General features: G+C 37.8%; 1 protein-coding gene across 2 annotated transcripts in view; it reads left to right on the forward strand.

The window, feature by feature from the left end:
* The window catches only part of LOC111338073 (pecanex-like protein 1), a 31542-nt gene that overhangs the window by 13251 nt on the left and 2267 nt on the right, over positions 1–16024 (forward strand). For both annotated transcript variants that reach the window (XM_022944483.2, XM_022944484.2), the window contains exons 10-33: positions 464–572; positions 1222–1488; positions 2226–2379; positions 3380–3412; positions 3648–3816; positions 4453–4563; positions 5264–5355; positions 5873–5979; positions 6231–6324; positions 6934–7026; positions 7524–7674; positions 8115–8250; positions 8533–8710; positions 9127–9235; positions 9819–9948; positions 10360–10418; positions 11086–11301; positions 11682–11741; positions 12026–12219; positions 12911–13141; positions 13749–13852; positions 14123–14270; positions 14638–14789; positions 15851–15929. In XM_022944483.2, coding sequence (XP_022800218.1) covers positions 464–572; positions 1222–1488; positions 2226–2379; positions 3380–3412; positions 3648–3816; positions 4453–4563; positions 5264–5355; positions 5873–5979; positions 6231–6324; positions 6934–7026; positions 7524–7674; positions 8115–8250; positions 8533–8710; positions 9127–9235; positions 9819–9948; positions 10360–10418; positions 11086–11301; positions 11682–11741; positions 12026–12219; positions 12911–13141; positions 13749–13852; positions 14123–14270; positions 14638–14789; positions 15851–15929 — 3176 coding nt within the window. The remainder of the gene's footprint in view (positions 1–463; positions 573–1221; positions 1489–2225; positions 2380–3379; positions 3413–3647; positions 3817–4452; positions 4564–5263; positions 5356–5872; positions 5980–6230; positions 6325–6933; positions 7027–7523; positions 7675–8114; positions 8251–8532; positions 8711–9126; positions 9236–9818; positions 9949–10359; positions 10419–11085; positions 11302–11681; positions 11742–12025; positions 12220–12910; positions 13142–13748; positions 13853–14122; positions 14271–14637; positions 14790–15850; positions 15930–16024) is intronic.

Below are 16024 nucleotides of genomic sequence, written 5' to 3' on the forward strand. Positions count from 1 at the left end.
TCCCATTTGACCCAACCTAACTAGGTCAATAAACATTTTATGGTCATGGGTCTCTCTCAGTGGATATATACTGAGCAATGAAGCAGGAAGGTAAATATCCACCATTAGCCACTGACACTGAGGTCGGGAGTTGCTCAGAGGTGAATAGTAAAGGATATTTGAAGTTGAGTAGCCAATTGGAACACACCTTCAATGCTTTCCACTATTTTTATAATTATATAATTGTTGTATAACATGTATCTGCCAAATTTCTTTTTGGCAGATACATGTATGTATGACTGTATACCTTGTTAACAGTGTTAAACTACTTGTCTTATAGCACCAACTTGGTAATATCTACCAATACAAACACTGAAAATGTATCTGCCCACAATCTTTGTTGAAAATGTGTCTACATCATTCACCAGTAATCAAAGGCACTAAGCACACAGGAATTGTAACCAGAGTGTCTTTTGTTCTGTAGGTGTGTGGCAGACGTATATATTCAATTCTGATTCACCTTACAGTGCTGTGCTACAACCCACTACTCAGTCTCCTTTGCGAATCAGGGATTTAGTTGTTAGAGACAACTGGTAGGATAAAATATCTCTGTCTTATTGTGCAGCTTATGAAGAATTACCATGTTCCTACTTATATAGATGGTATTGGAGCTGTATGATTGAAGATGACTGAAGATTTTCTTTACTTAATAGGTTGTCTGTTTCAGTCTTCCTTGTGATCAAAGCATTTTATAGTCAAGGAAAATTAATTTTTAAAAAAATAGTTATTAAATATTGATAAAACAAAGGAGGTGTGGAGTCCTCTGTGCAGTAGAGCAGGTTACTTGGTTGTAGAGAAACCAGGGTGCTGTGGTAGCTGGCAAAAGAAGTACGCAAGAGGTTATCAATTACAAGATGATAAAGGAAGATTCATCTCTGTGGGGATATTTGGAGTGACTGTGTTTGAAGTAGTGCCAGTTTTGGTGTCTGTGTTTTTTTTTTCAGTAGGAAATTCTTTTCTCTATGTACATCACTGAACTATTAACAGAACCACAAAGGTTAAATGCTTACACCTTTGCATTTCAGAAGAGAAGAAGATTATAATGAACAGTATGCCTGTATGGCATTTACCAGTATTTGTGCTTACTATGAGAAAAAAGTCTCATTTACTGCTGTACCCACAGACTATAATGATGATCTTTATTTTAGTTGCTAAGACTAAAATTATTTTGTTGCACTAAAGGGAAACAAGTAGCTCTGCATCAACAGTTGTCGTGGACCACACCACTTCACCCAGAAATCTTCCGTCACAGTCATTGTCTGTACGTCGGGGATCTTCTCAGACAAGGTGGCAGGAAACCATCTCATCAGCTAGCCTTCCATTCACGCGGCCAACATCTGTCTCATCAACAGTAAAACCCAGACCTCACTATTTCAAATTTCAGCTTTTTCCGGGGAAATTTATGAAAATCAAGTTTGATCGACTTGCTCTGCTAGCTCTTATGGACAGGTACAAATTTCCGACCTTCTTATTAAACTAACCCTCTCACTTCTGAGATGCTTGTTAGTAATACTCCTTACTGTTTGCCATACAATTCTAATGATGTTGGTTTGGAGAATTTGGTATTGGATCAATAGTAATCCCCTAATTTATATTTTTCTCTCATCACTCGACTGCTTGATATCATATTAATATTGTGAGAAGAAATTTGGTCTTGGTCACATATGGGAGTTCTAAAGGGTCAAGCATTATGCATGAATTTTTAGAGCCAGTGTTTCTTATTTTTGGATCAATAGGCACTCTGTGTTTTTACACAAATGTACATTTACACACAAAGTGTGGTTCAATTTCAATTTTAATATTTTCTTTCTTTAGAATATGATGTTTAATAATGAGTTTGAAACATTAGCAAAAAAGAATTTAAATCTAGGATGGATTTAAACCCTGTCATTGTATATTCATTTTCAACCAATAAGAATATTTGAAATAATTTAAGTGATACTTGAACTTTTAGTATTTTCTATATAATTATGCACTATTCATTCTTTCTTTAATGTTTGAAATTATCATTTACATCATGAGTCATTGGTACTGTCTTTTGTAAATGGTATTTAAACAGATCGAGGTGTTCATTATAAGTGTTATAATCGTATCATTCAAAACAATGTATTTTTGCAATATTTACGTTAGAAGGGTTTTTTCAATGATCACCACTTGAAGTAATGCATACACCATTCTGTTCACAGGAACAAATACAAGAAAGAAGCAATCATGTGTGTATTGCTGGCTGTTCTTGTGGCAGTTCTGGGTTATTGGCTCCTGTTGGCAGACTTCTTCAGAGACTTTTGGATTTTTGTGTTTTGTTTTGTGTTGGCTGGATGTCAATTTTCCCTAATTAAGGTTAGAATACCCATAACGTCATTAATGTGAGGGATGAGGTGTTACTAATTCATAGTTAAACTATTGAATTGTACAAGAACTGTAAATTTGCTCTTGTATGCAATATCAATACCTTTGATTTGCAAATTACTAAAAATGAACTCAATATACTCGAAAACATTATGTGCATCTTATTGGCTGGAAAAAAGTGCATTTTTCTTGTTACACTAGTGTATTTAGTTTTAACAAGTGCAAATTACGAAAAGCCCCCTTGCTGTCAAAATTTGTCTGTCTTGACTTACTGTGATACTTTTTTCATGTACTATATTACTAAGTAACAACATGATTTATTGTGCAATAAGGTGTAAATAAGACTACAAATTGTAATCTTTGAAAAACTTACTTGTGCTTATTAATACCAAATAAGAGAAAGAGAAAATTCTGGGCCTTTCTGTTACCAAGGGTAAAGTTTTCACCAAAGGGAAGGAATAATTACTCAAAGGTTGGGAATTGTTTTAAGATATTTGGAATCGGCTGTCAGTGTAACTGAGAATTTACGTCACAGCTCCAGTTTTCTGGTTTACAATACTTACTGTCCACATTGACATGAACAAGTTAAAGAAATAGAGAAAGCAAAGTGAACAGCAATGTCTATACATGTAATAAAGAAGTTTACTTTGAACAACTAAGGAAGTCCTATAAACATGTAAAATGTATGAGCTGCAAGTGGCTGTCACAGCAATTGATTTGAAGCATGTAGTGAGTTGAATATGTTCTCTTCAAAATTCTGGTGTGTTTGTTGAACACAAGAAAAATTGAATTTTTCTGAGTTGTAACTGTACAGTACAATGTACTAATTATGGTGTTGGCCTGCAAAAAGAATCTTAAATTGATAAAAGCAATGTTTTTCAAATTGATTTAAATATCAGTTTGCTAATTTATGTCAGTTTGCTATATTTCTCAGCAAAAGATATCTTTGATGCAAGAAAACACTCTTACAGAAACATGTTTATTTTTGCAGAGTGTTCAGCCAGATGCAGCCTCTCCAACACATGTAAGTGCTGTGTCACCTTTGAAATGTTTGTTACAATGAATTATGATTGATTTTAACATTAGGAGAACAGCACCTGGCATATGTTTTATTGCAGAGATATTACTGATTCCTTCAATCCAACACAGTGATAATCTTAACTATCTTTAGTATTGCAGTAAAAATATGCAATTTCATTTTTACATACATTTAAATGTTCTTAAACTGAAGGGAGCCATGTTCTTTTCCTCAATTCTAGGGACACAATCACATGATTGTGTTTAGCCGGCCCACATATTTCTGTGTTTTAGCAATCTGTATTCTTGCCTTGGACAAACTGGCTCAGTCTCACGTGCAAACAGTCTCATTATATGGCATTCCATTTGCCACCAATTTCACCCTGACATACACAAGAGACTTTCTGATTGGTAGGTGTTACTATCAACTTTTGGTTTGTACAATTACCACACAAGTGATTGGTACCTTTCACACACACCCCAAATGATTAGTTAAGAGGTGATAAGTAATAGGTACTTTTTGCCACCAAGCAGCTGAAGAAAATCAAATGTCGCCCATTTTTTACCTTAGTTACCTAAGAAAAAATTATTTCAAATAAACAACCATAAGCAGCCATAACAAAAGGGAAGTGGGCAGTCCGAAGTAGTCACAACAGATCCATCATTCTTTGAATGCCAATCAACACAGCTCTTAGTTGCTTTTAGAATCTTACTGAATAGTTGTGCAAGGCTGTCTGAGCAAAACACTTGCAATCTGTTGCAATCCATCAAAAGACATTTGATTTATAATCACCAACCAATAGCTTAAACAAAGGTCATATATAAGGTATACCTTTGTTTATACCAAATGTTTAGACAAGGACTAACAGCTACTCATTTGCACTGCGAAGTGCCAGAGAATAGAACACAATGGCTCCATAAACCTTGGAAAACATGTTCTCATATAAAATCCCAGGGTAGGAAGAAGCTCTCACAGGGAAAAAAAAGACTATGCTTGAGTTAATCAAATTTTTTAATTTGCCTGCTGCTTTTTTTTTTTTTTTTCAGGGTTTATTCTTGGCTTTCCTTTAATCTTCCTTGTTGGTTTGCTACCTCAAGTCAACACATTTTTAATGTACATACTGGAACAATTGGATATGCATTTGTTTGGAGGAAATGGTAAGTACATTACATCTGATCCTTGACTATTAGAGAGACTTAACTTGCTACTAAGTATTTTTTAGTGTTTTTTAAATTTTCATCTCCAAATAAATTGGAACCCCATGCATAACATTTGGTCAGAATACCATCATTTTGTCGGAGAGAACCTTGCAGTTAAAATTGTATGATTTTAGTCAACTGGTTGTCACCTAAATCTTCAAAGTCTTAAATATTTTGTGTGGATCTTCCTCTAGTGTCAGACCTCCCTTTGTATTTCAGTCAGTCAGTGAGTCAGTCAGTCAGTCAGTAAGTTAGCCAGTCTGTAAGTCAGTCAGTGAGTCAGTCACTCAGTCAATCAGTCTGCCAGACAGTCAGTCTGCCAGACAATCAGTCTGCCAGACAGTCAGTCTGCCAGACAGTCAGTCTGCCAGACAGTCAGTCTGCCAGTCGGTCAGTCACAGACACAGTCGTAACCTTTCCTAAGGAGGAAAATACTTTGAAAAAAGTATACCCAGATTGCTTCCTGAGAATTATTTCAGTTATTAACTTTCAGAATGTCTTGATGCCAATACAAAATGCCCAATTCAGTGTACTGTAAACTATTGAAAACGAACAAGGAACATACATTTTGCAATGGTTGAAACCCATACCGAGGAAAGTTTACCCTGTAACTCCACCAAATAGGTCATTGAAATGCTTCTGTTATTTAATTTTTCAGCCATTACAAGTTTGAAGGGAGCACTTTGGAGCCTGTTTCGTAATCTTTTGGCCGTGAGTTTTCTTTATGGCTTCTGCTATGGAGCTATGCTGGTAAGAAGAGTAAAAATTTGTGATATTCATTGCTCTAGAGAACTGTTCTCTCAAATTTCCATATGTAGGCATGATTTACAAAATATAAAGCTGGGAATTTCCTTGACAACTGAAATGGGTGAGCCAAACATACAAGGTGAAGAGGCCCACTGAATTTCATTAAACCAAAACCCAAATAAACGCAACAGCCTTTCAGAGGAGAAGAAACACCACAAGAGGCCAATCAGAGTTTAGACTGAATTCACGCACCCAGTCGGCTTCAAGCGCGAGAAAGCGTGCATTAGCAAGTTATGTTCATTTTCAGTTTTGCTTCTGATTATTTGAGCAGGCAAGATTTCAGACTGTCGAAAAGCAAACCAAAGTATTCCTGAAGAACTTTTGACACTCGCTTGAGTAAAGCTCTACTTTGTCCATAATAAATTAATTGTAACCTCTCAAATTGTGACGTTGTTAGAGAAGGGATAGGTTTGATTGTAAATGATTATCCATCTTTCACTATTGTTTTCCTTCTTTGTAGCACGATGTGGAAGGAGGCCAACATGTTCTGTTCTCTGTGTTCAGTGGTCTCCTCGTTGTGATTTCGTATCACCTGAGTCGCAGTGCCAGTGATCCTACGGTTTTGGGGTGAGAGAAAATGGCGAGAGACTTCATAGCTGAGTGGTTTAGTATCTCTTTGAAACAAGAGTTAAAGCTCGGCTCACTCCGCCAGAAATGGAAAATAGTTACTTGTTCGATAAGAAATTGCGAGATCTCTGGAACATTTTGATCAGTTGTGTGTTTGTTTGTTTTTCATTGTTCTTAGACTGTATGCAATTATTTTGTTATTCCCTTACTTTTTTCACCTAACTTAACACATTTTCCGGTTTATATCGCAGGGCCGTATTTAAGAAAGCTTTTGGGAAAGACGCGGATAAAGATAATGACGAGGAATTTGTTGATCCTTTGCCTGAGAAGCTTAGAGCGACTGTGGTACGTGAACTATTTGCCTTTTTTATTAGAGCGCTTTTCGATTCATTGACGCAATCAAAGCCTAAGTTATCAAAACAGGTACCCAAAAGCAGGGAAAATATCCGGAAACGTTGAGAACTCAGCTAAACAACAGGCAACGTGCTTAAAGCGCGGGAAAACGCTGGCTACTAAGTCGCAATTGATTTTAGGTTTTGAATCTTATTGGTTGAGAATATGGGACGAGTTTTCTGGACCAATCACACAGCGAGAAAAGAAAACCAAAGCAATCCCGGATGACTTTCAGCGCTAAATAGATGTGGGACAAAATCTATGTTTATGGGTCCTCCCCAGGATTCTTACCCTTGTCACCTCTGACTTTTCACTTGAGCAACAGGGACTGAGGACTAATTCATCGTAGCAGTATGTAGGAGGCTTGCATGTGTACCTTGTTTGTATGTGCAATCCCACCAATCAGTTCTCTATTGTTGAGTTTTTGAAAGAAACCGATCGCAAATCTGAAGGTTTGAGATTCTAAGGGGGGAATCAAACTTTGCCATTGTCCCAGTTTTCTTAATTTCATGAGATCAAAATTTATAGTCATCCAACTGAATTTCTACCCGTTTTTGACAGGCCAAGCGTCTGCAGAATGATGTTGTTTGTTGTATCTTTATCTTGGTGTTTGTATTTGCTATTCATCTGAGCACAGTATTCACGGCTCTACAGGTATGGAGCTGGTTTTTATTGCTAATTTGTCCAATTTATCTATGGTATGGCTGAATCTGATAGAGATCATTACGTCTATCACTTAAATGTCAATGCGATACACTGACATAAATTGCTGTTGTGTAGAGATGAATTTCGAAATGTTGACTTAGTTGGATAGACAAATAATAAACCGGAAAGGACAAGGATGTAAAAGAGAGAGAAGTCATATGAACTGTTCAATCTAGAAACGTTATCTTATCCTTACAATATCAATAGGTTATCCAGTAATGAGGCTATGAGAATACATAAATCAATAAACTAAGGGTGTTGTTCTGAATTACCCCCATATTTTTGTAACTGATGTCCAAAAAAATGTGCAGCAACTAGAAGGGAGAGTTGAAAATCAAAGTTTGGGAATACAAGGATTAAAGGAACTGCTATCGTATGGATGATGAAAACAATACCACAGTGAACTTGGTTGAACTTACTATATCTTTGCCTGTTGCTTTCGATAGCCATATGTCAGCTATGTGCTGTACGCTGTAGCCGGAATACTGGGTATTGTCAACCATTATCTATGGCCTCAGCTTCACAAACCACTTCCCTGGCTGTGTTTCGCCAAACCCTTTCTTCGAAGTAGTGAGATCAACCAATATGAAGTTAAAGGTTGGTGAAACATTTGTTTGTTTTCGCTGAGTGCTCTGCGTGACAGACCTGCAGGGTAAAAGTAAATTCATTTAGTGTTCCCACTCAAGGTAGATGGAATGGCCATTTGTATGGAACGGAAAGCGCTCTGCCAAACGGTTTTCATTTAGTATCTTAAGTAATCGGGGATTAGATTTTTCTGAAATGTCGCCTCGATTCAATAAAAATCGTAGACATTGTGCATTTATGTCGTTGAATATTCTACAACATCTATAACTGAATGTAATACACGCTTTCGATGATACACTTTTAGAGCTATTCTCATAGAATTTGTATTTTCTTGTTATTTTCCCCTTCGTTTTGAGTTTATAGGTTTTTTTTTTGTCTACTGGTATCGGTAAGGTGCTTTCCAACTTTCTATCGTTGTCTCACTTGAAGTTTATCGATTTCCTTCTTTTTAGCTCCAGCCAAGATCATGGCACATGAATGGGTTCATGTTTGGTTGAATTTTATAGAAAGGAACATCATTTATCCTGCTGTGTTTCTGAGTGCACTTACATCAGATGCCGGCCAGTTGGTTGAAAAGTTTGGTCACTTGTAAGTACACGTTTCTATTTTGTTTGAGCGGAAGCTCATTTCTCCCTTCAATATCACTGAGAGGGTCATGACAAAGGAGGGACAGTTTCTCTAAAATTTATCTTGGTCATAAAAAAAAATTTTTTCTCAATACTATTTCCGCATTCAGCACCAAATATTCTTAAATGTGTAACTAACTATGGCGGTTTGACGTCCTTTTAAGAGCAAGGATCTTTCAACAAATCTGGTTTTGAACATTCCTAAACGAAGCCAGCAATATTTGTTTTGTTTCTTTTTTCGTAGCGGTGGACCAGTAGTTATCTGTATTGTGGGTTTGAAGCTGTTACGCTCCTCGTTCTCAGACTCTTCTCGGCAGCACATGGTGTTACTATGGACAGTTCTCTTCTTTCACTTTGACTACAGTCACAGCTCGGAGACATTTGTTGTGGATTATTTCTTTATGTCAATATTCATGAGTAAGGTAAATAGAAACAAATGGGGACAGAAGTAGATGTAGTGAAGTAGTAAAAGTAAGTGGATGGCGAGAAATTGCATTTCAGCGTAGATTGGTCCATGGTTAGCTTGTATTTCGTTCAAGTTACTTCGAAGCTGGAGGAGTTAGAAGTCCGAGATTTCATTGGTTTTGCTTTACTTCGTTCTGTGACTGGTCCAGAAACCCGCGCCACTCTCTCAACAAATCAGATGCAAAACTGAAACCAATGATAACTTGGTTGCACGCGTTTTCCCGCGCTTAAGGCAGTTTGATTGATTTTACTTTGAGTTCTCATTTTCTCCTGGTTGGCCTTTGGTTTTGGTTTGATGACACTCAATCCAAAGGCGCTCTAAAATGCCATTAATCATTATTTACGTATTTCATTTTTTTGATTACTCTTTTAGTTGTATGAACTTGTCCTGAAGGTCCGGTTCGTGGTGACGTATATAGCTCCATGGCAGATCACTTGGGGCTCTGCTTTTCATGCATTCGCCCAGCCGTTCAGTGTTCCTCGTATCCTTTGTTAGTAGTTATCGAATAGTATAATAAATAATGAACTGGGCCCTAAAGGGGACACATCCTTCGTTCCCTTTTTCCATGGCAAATTTGAATTAAGAGTTTTAGCTCTTTGGAGAGAGAAAAAGCAGATATTCAGAAGAAAAACTTATGTTCGAGAACGAGCTGCCAACTTAATGGCACCCGAGCTGCAGCGGTGAGACGCAAACATCGCTGTGCCATCCTAGCTCTCCGAGTTCATTTTGTCTTTTCAGTCCCAACTGTTTATAAGTTGAATGTCAGCTTAGACAAACTCAGTAATAAAGTTTATTGGGTTTGAAGCCCTTCGGATTCCTTGTTACACGTTTTTGTTCAGTTTTTTTTTGGCCTGACCGATCTAAGCGGTCAGTGCTGACCTGAATTACCAGTGGAAACTTCCCACTGACTTATGAAGTCACAGTATCTGAAATCCGCATCAGGAGATTGTGTTCGTTTATGGGGCTCACAGCCTAACCTGTAGCACTTTTTCTTGTATCTTTAATTGTGCCGGCTATCATCAAAAGTCACTGCTTCGATGCTTCCTTTAACATTTCCCCCTCAGACTCCGCCATGCTGTTTTTCCAAGCTTTATTGTCGTCTGCGCTGTCTGCTCCCTTGAACCCTTTCCTGGGAAGCGCTATATTCATTACGTCATACGTGCGGCCTGTCAAGTTCTGGGAAAAGGACTACAAGTAAGTATCACGAAACTAAAAGCCAACTCGAAGAAATCAGTGCATGAAAACTATATTCCAGTCGCCGAGCTTTGTCTCTATTGGACGGTTTTCTTTCCTCGACTCAGCAGCATTGACCTTACACAGAAAACGTTTTGTCTCGATAGCTCGTTGACTCAATAATTTGATTGAGGGATCAGTATTAATTTACCAGCACGCCATGGATAAATACATACAATTAACACCAACACGTTCCCTATATTAATCGAACATTTATCATAATATCCTTTTTGGAGTCTGAGCGTTCATCATAGCCTTTAATTCTTCTATGGTAAGTGCAATTCTGTATTTCAGCTGTAGATTTAAGTAAGATTTTTCAAAGGCACAAGGAATCACCGTGGTAAACTATTTCAATCTTTTTCTCTTATTTAGCACAAGTCGAGTGGATCATTCCAACACTCGCCTCTCCTCGCAGCTCGACAGAAATCCTGGTAAGGGTTTTCTTTTATGTGTTCTTTTCTTTTTCCTGTTTAGTAGTGTTGCCTAGAGCCTTCAAGTTTATCGACTAGCATTTGGTCGCGTGGAGGATCTCTGCGAGTGTGACATTTCGTATCCCATGTCGTGAATACTCGTATCTTTCCATAGTGGTTCTTTACACAAACAACCACCATTTCTCAGTTTATCTCAGAGTCCACTAACTGAAGTACCCAATGTAGCAAAGTTCACATATCCCACACCCACTAGACCCAAAAATCGCCGTTCAGAGAGCTTATGGTTTCCTGTTGCATTATTTTTCTAAACGTGACAAGCAATGCTTGCTTTATCATATTCCAAAACTGATAGCAATGGCGGGTCAAAGCGTGAAAGAGTATTTTTGACTAGGGTCGAAATATCTGGAAACACTTTCTATTTCACAATTAAACAGGTGGTTAATGATTTGGAAAAATGACTGTCGTTATAAATATAGACCAAATTTTAAAATAGTACAACGAAGTAGTACGACTTTCACGCACTCGTAAGAATATACGTAATACAAGAATAAGTACTACTTATTTTGCTGCCAGCGTGAAAAAAAAAAAAAAAAAAAAAAAAAAAAAAACCCAAACTACCGTTTAGTTAACGCTAAAATGATTTCCAACATCTTTTCTCGAAATTCAGGAAGTGATGACAACAATCTCAACTCCATATTCTACGAACACCTAACAAGGTCGCTGCAGCATAGCTTGTGTGGGGACCTTATGATGGGCCGTTGGGGGCCCTTTTCTACAGGGGACTGTTTCATGCTAGCGTCAGACTACTTGAATGCTCTGGTTCACGTCATAGAGGTTGGAAATGGACTGGTTACCTTCCAGGTCCGAGGGTTGGAGTTTAGAGGTGAGAATTGTGGTCCTTACGAAACCCTCTTTAATTTGTCTTTAATCCGATCAAGATTTTATGATAAACAAAACTTCTATGGGCCTTTGGAAGAGATGAAAAAATTATGAAAGAGAATTTTAGTAGTATTATTAACTTTCTTATATGGAAAACAAACCAGCGAGTTATTTTTGGGAATTTCTTAGTTAGGTAGATTCTTGTCAAAATAGGATTTAGACAAAAACAAGTGCAATTCACAAAGAAGCTCAAGGAATTTTTGTCGCTATCACAGTTCTGAATGTTTCCCTTTCTTTTTATTTCCTCAGCCCAGTTTTGATTACAGATGAATAGTGATGAACATTGTCAAACCTAAAACTCCATTTTTTTATTTTTACCTCTAGGCACCTACTGTCAGCAGCGAGAAGTGGAAGCTATCACCGAAGGAGTCGAAGATGATGATGGTTTGTTTGTGAAATACGCGCCTTTTTTAGAGAAAAATTTAATTCAGCAAGAACTTTCTTTTAACTTTGAGCCCCGGCATTTGAATACGTTAAAGTGTTAGTCAAAGGATATTCATGTCATCTTCACACCCGGCCTCAAGGCAAATTAACAGAGTTATTTACTAAGTTATACATCTACATTGCAAGAAGAAGTCTCATTGCACAAGAATTCACGTACTTTCCAGTTATTCCTCATATGCTCTACACATATTGTTGATGTCTCTTATTCGTTTATTTGTTTCCAGGTTGCTGTTGCTGTGAACCGGGCCATCTTCCCAACATGCTTTCTCTGAACGCGGCGTTTGGTCAGCGGTGGTTAGCATGGGAAGTAAGCGCGACTAAGTATATCATCGAAGGTTACAGTATCAGTGACAACTCAGCAGCGTCCATGTTACAAGTGTTTGATCTGCGAAAGATACTCGTCACCTATTATGTGAAGGTAAGTTGGGGAGTGTTTGTCTATCTTTTAACACGCAGTTTTTCTTTCGTGTCCAAACATCGCTGAATGTTCAGTGATAAAGTTTTTTGGAAAAATAGTAGGCGATAGTGAATTTAAAGGGGAAGTGGTTTTGCTGAAGTTATTGTCGCAGAGTTTCTTCCAAGAACGCGTGTTCTGTAATTTTTCTTATCACATAAAGGCATTTATTGGTGCTTATTCACCAAATGACTCAATAAAGCTCATTAGTTAACACACAACTTAACTACTGAAAACAAGGCAGCTAACCCTTTATAGCTATTCCAGTTTGTACGTATCAGACTGCTAACCCAAGCAGTAACTGTTCACAAATTTCTGTAAGTTGCAAAAGTGGGAAAAATCTTCATACGCGACTGACTCTAAGCTTATCCCAGGTCCGTGTAACGGGAAAGGACATCTCCTAGTTTAAATTTTAGTGCTACCTTTAGCTCAGTGCAAATCCTCGCTATCCCTTACCCCGGAAGTTCATTAGGTGTTACAAGCACGGTACCCATTCATACTCCAGAATGGAGGGAGGCGCGGTGAGAGTTGGGTGTTTTGCTGGAGAACACAACGTAATGATTTAAAGCTCATCACGGTGAAGATCGAGCTATACGGCTTCCTTGAGTTTAGTGAAATAGTAACATCAGATACGCGGTGTTTCTCCCCCCAACAGTCTGTGATATTCTACACATTAAAGTCACCTAAGCTGGATCATTGGTTACGTGACGAGACCTTACGTGAGCAGCTGATGTCTTTTCATGACCCCCAGTACGTGGATGTGGATCGATCTTTCTATCATAATATTGACGAAGATTACGATCTGCGACAGAGTGGCATCTCTAGAACCAGCTTTCTCACTTGCTACTATTCTTGGATTCAGTACTGTGCTTCACGCAAGGATCCGGTGAGGAAATGTTAATAGTTCGATCTCAGAATATTCATTGTTGCATGTACATTACATGAGCCCGTAAAGAAAATTTGATCATCTGACCAATGATTGGTAACCTATTCACTGGAGTTATGAATTCAATAAATGGAAATATTAAGTTGCAGTTTGTTTGAATGTAACTTTTCAGATATATGCCACTGAAAGGCATTGCTTCATAACTAGGTAAGAACCGTAGGAAATTAAGTAGTATCGTTTAAAAGCGAAATTCTTTGCCCTCAGTGAAATTTTCCATAATTAAGTGCTGCAAAAATAAGTCAGTTTTTTATTTCTCTTAGGTAAAGAATAAGCTAGGGTGAAGAATTTCAGACTTGGAAGACGCGAGGAAAACTATTTACAACGGTTCGAACGTTTTCTCACAAGTCCTACAAATTTGTGATGTCCGTAATATGAGCTTGAAGATTTGAATGAGGGTGTATTTTAAGCCACTCTTTTCGTTTCTAACAAAATGATATTCTGAAATCGGCTGAGGCCTTGTCTTTTAAAAAGGGAGGGCTCGTGACGAACTTGAGCAATAGGTTTATCCACTTTGATCATCATGCCGTCTTTTTGTTTTTGGTTTCAGCCGGTTGAGTGTGAAAGAGATTCTTTTCTGGCAACTCTTTGTTTTGCGCTGTGTCTGCTGGGAAGAAGAGCATTAGGTACTGCGTCACATCCACAGTCTGCAAGGTTTGTTGATGTATAGCGCGACTTTCAATTTTTAATTGGGTTGACTAAAACAATTGTCATGAACTAATGCTCAGCCTTTATACAATAGAACCTCCTGATTTTTCAGCAGCCATTTCCACTAACGAGCATCTTTGAGCTTTTTACTCTCAGCTCATTGTGCGGATGCATAGAGAAAATCCTAAAACAGTCATTTTAATGAGAAACGTGCAATAAGAACTAAGGAGATTGGGATATTTGATCATTTTTTAACTGCCTTTCATCTTCGTCCAGCCTGGAATCGTTTCTGTACGGTCTGCACGCCCTGTTTAAAGGAGATTTTCGAATCACTGACGCCAAGGATGAATGGGTGTTTGCTGACATGGATCTGTTACGGAAAATTGTTGCACCAGGAGTGCGCATGTCACTAAAACTGCACCAGGTCAGACATTGAAATGTTACTGGCTCAACTAGAATGTTGCTGTGCTCAAAACAATTAGTGGTGCGCGTAGATGGCAGAAATTTTTGATTTAATTGAAAGACAAGGCAGATGCAGATTTTTTTTTTTTTCAAACCGGAAATTGTAACCGAGACGTTCTTTTACTCTTTCTACAATTTTGTCCAGTTTCACACAACACAGTTTCGTTTTCCGTTATTTTCCTTGTAGCGATATTTTCAAGGAGAGGTGAACGCCAATACTTTGGTAATAAGGCTAGATACTCTATGGCTACAAGCCTAGCATTTTTTTTACCCAAATCGTTTACACGATTACAAAATAACACGTTATCTTTTTAATTCTCATTATACAGGATCACTTTACCTCCCCGGACGAGTACGACGAACTTTCAGTTCTATACGATGCTATCACAGCTCACGAACAAAACATGGTCATCTCACACGAAGGAGATCCAAAATGGAGACAGGCTGTGCTTGCTAATACCCAGTCTTTATTGGCGCTCAGGTCAACTTTTATATAGAAGCAGATGCATAAGGCGCTTACCGCCCACTAAATTATTGAAAACGCTAATACCCTTAATCTCTCTCTTGTTTTTTTTTTTTTTTTTTGTCGTTTTTTGTGTCTGACTGTTTTTTTTTTTTGTTTTTGTTTTGTTGTTTTTGTGTCTAGTTGTTATTTTGTGTTTTTCATAGTTTTGTTGTTTTGCTTTGTTTTGTTTGCTTTTTTTTCTTTTTGTTGTTGTTGTTGTTTTTCTCTTTTTGATTCGTGTGTTTGTTTTTTGCTCATATTTCAGTGAACTGTTACCGCGAACGTATAGTTGTATGAGGTACAACTATGTTTTTTGGGCGGTTTCAATCCATCAAAATATTTTTGTACGCGTGTGATTGGTTTAAACGTTTTACGTAGGGGAGTATCCGTTAGCTAATTCTGAGGAAAAGTCCGCGGGTGATTTTCCATAATTTTCAAACCCTTTGTCTTGTGCAATGGAAGTCTTTCTTCAAAAGCTGATTGAAGTTGGCAAGCGTTTTGCTGTTGTTACAGTAGAAGAAAAAAAACGTGTTGTGAGAAGTCCATCTGAATAGGCTAGTATCTGTTCTCTACGATACGCTTTTGCAAACCTTTTGTCCTTTTAAACATTGGAAAAAATATTGGACGGATAGTAAATATAGTAGGCACCGTTGGTTTTAAAATGTGCTCGCTTTTCCGTCTTCGGACATTTACTGTACCTCAAAGTTCACAGTCGACCTTAAGCTTCGAACTCGGGAAATTTTCGCTCCTTTGAAAAAATTGTGTCTGCGGACAAATTCCCGAGCATATTATGGTGGCAGGTGGAGGCTGTTGTTTAGTCAGCTTATCGCATTTCCCTCAGCTGAGTTAAATTCAACGACAGGGCATCACCTTCGTCATCATTAATAATTCGAACTTCAGTTAAATAAGTATATGACAACTGAATTTTCAGGAAATGAGGCTTTTTTAAACAGTTAACAACAGTAACTGTAATATACTCTGTCAATATTTTGTAAGAAGAAGGCAAGCACGCTCGTGACACTGTTTTCTCTTTTCAGGCATGTGTTTGATGATGGAACAGACGAGTACAAGATTATTATGCTCAACAAAAGATACTTGAGTTTCAGAGTGATTAAAGTGAGTACTGGAGTGATTCTTCTTCTTCAATGTAACATCATCGTCATCAGTCTTCTTCGTGCTCTGTTGCGCATAAGGCCTTGATAATTCTCTTC

This window comes from Stylophora pistillata, chromosome 6 (genome assembly GCF_964205215.1).
Source record: "Stylophora pistillata chromosome 6, jaStyPist1.2, whole genome shotgun sequence".
Classification (NCBI taxonomy): domain Eukaryota; kingdom Metazoa; phylum Cnidaria; class Anthozoa; order Scleractinia; family Pocilloporidae; genus Stylophora; species Stylophora pistillata.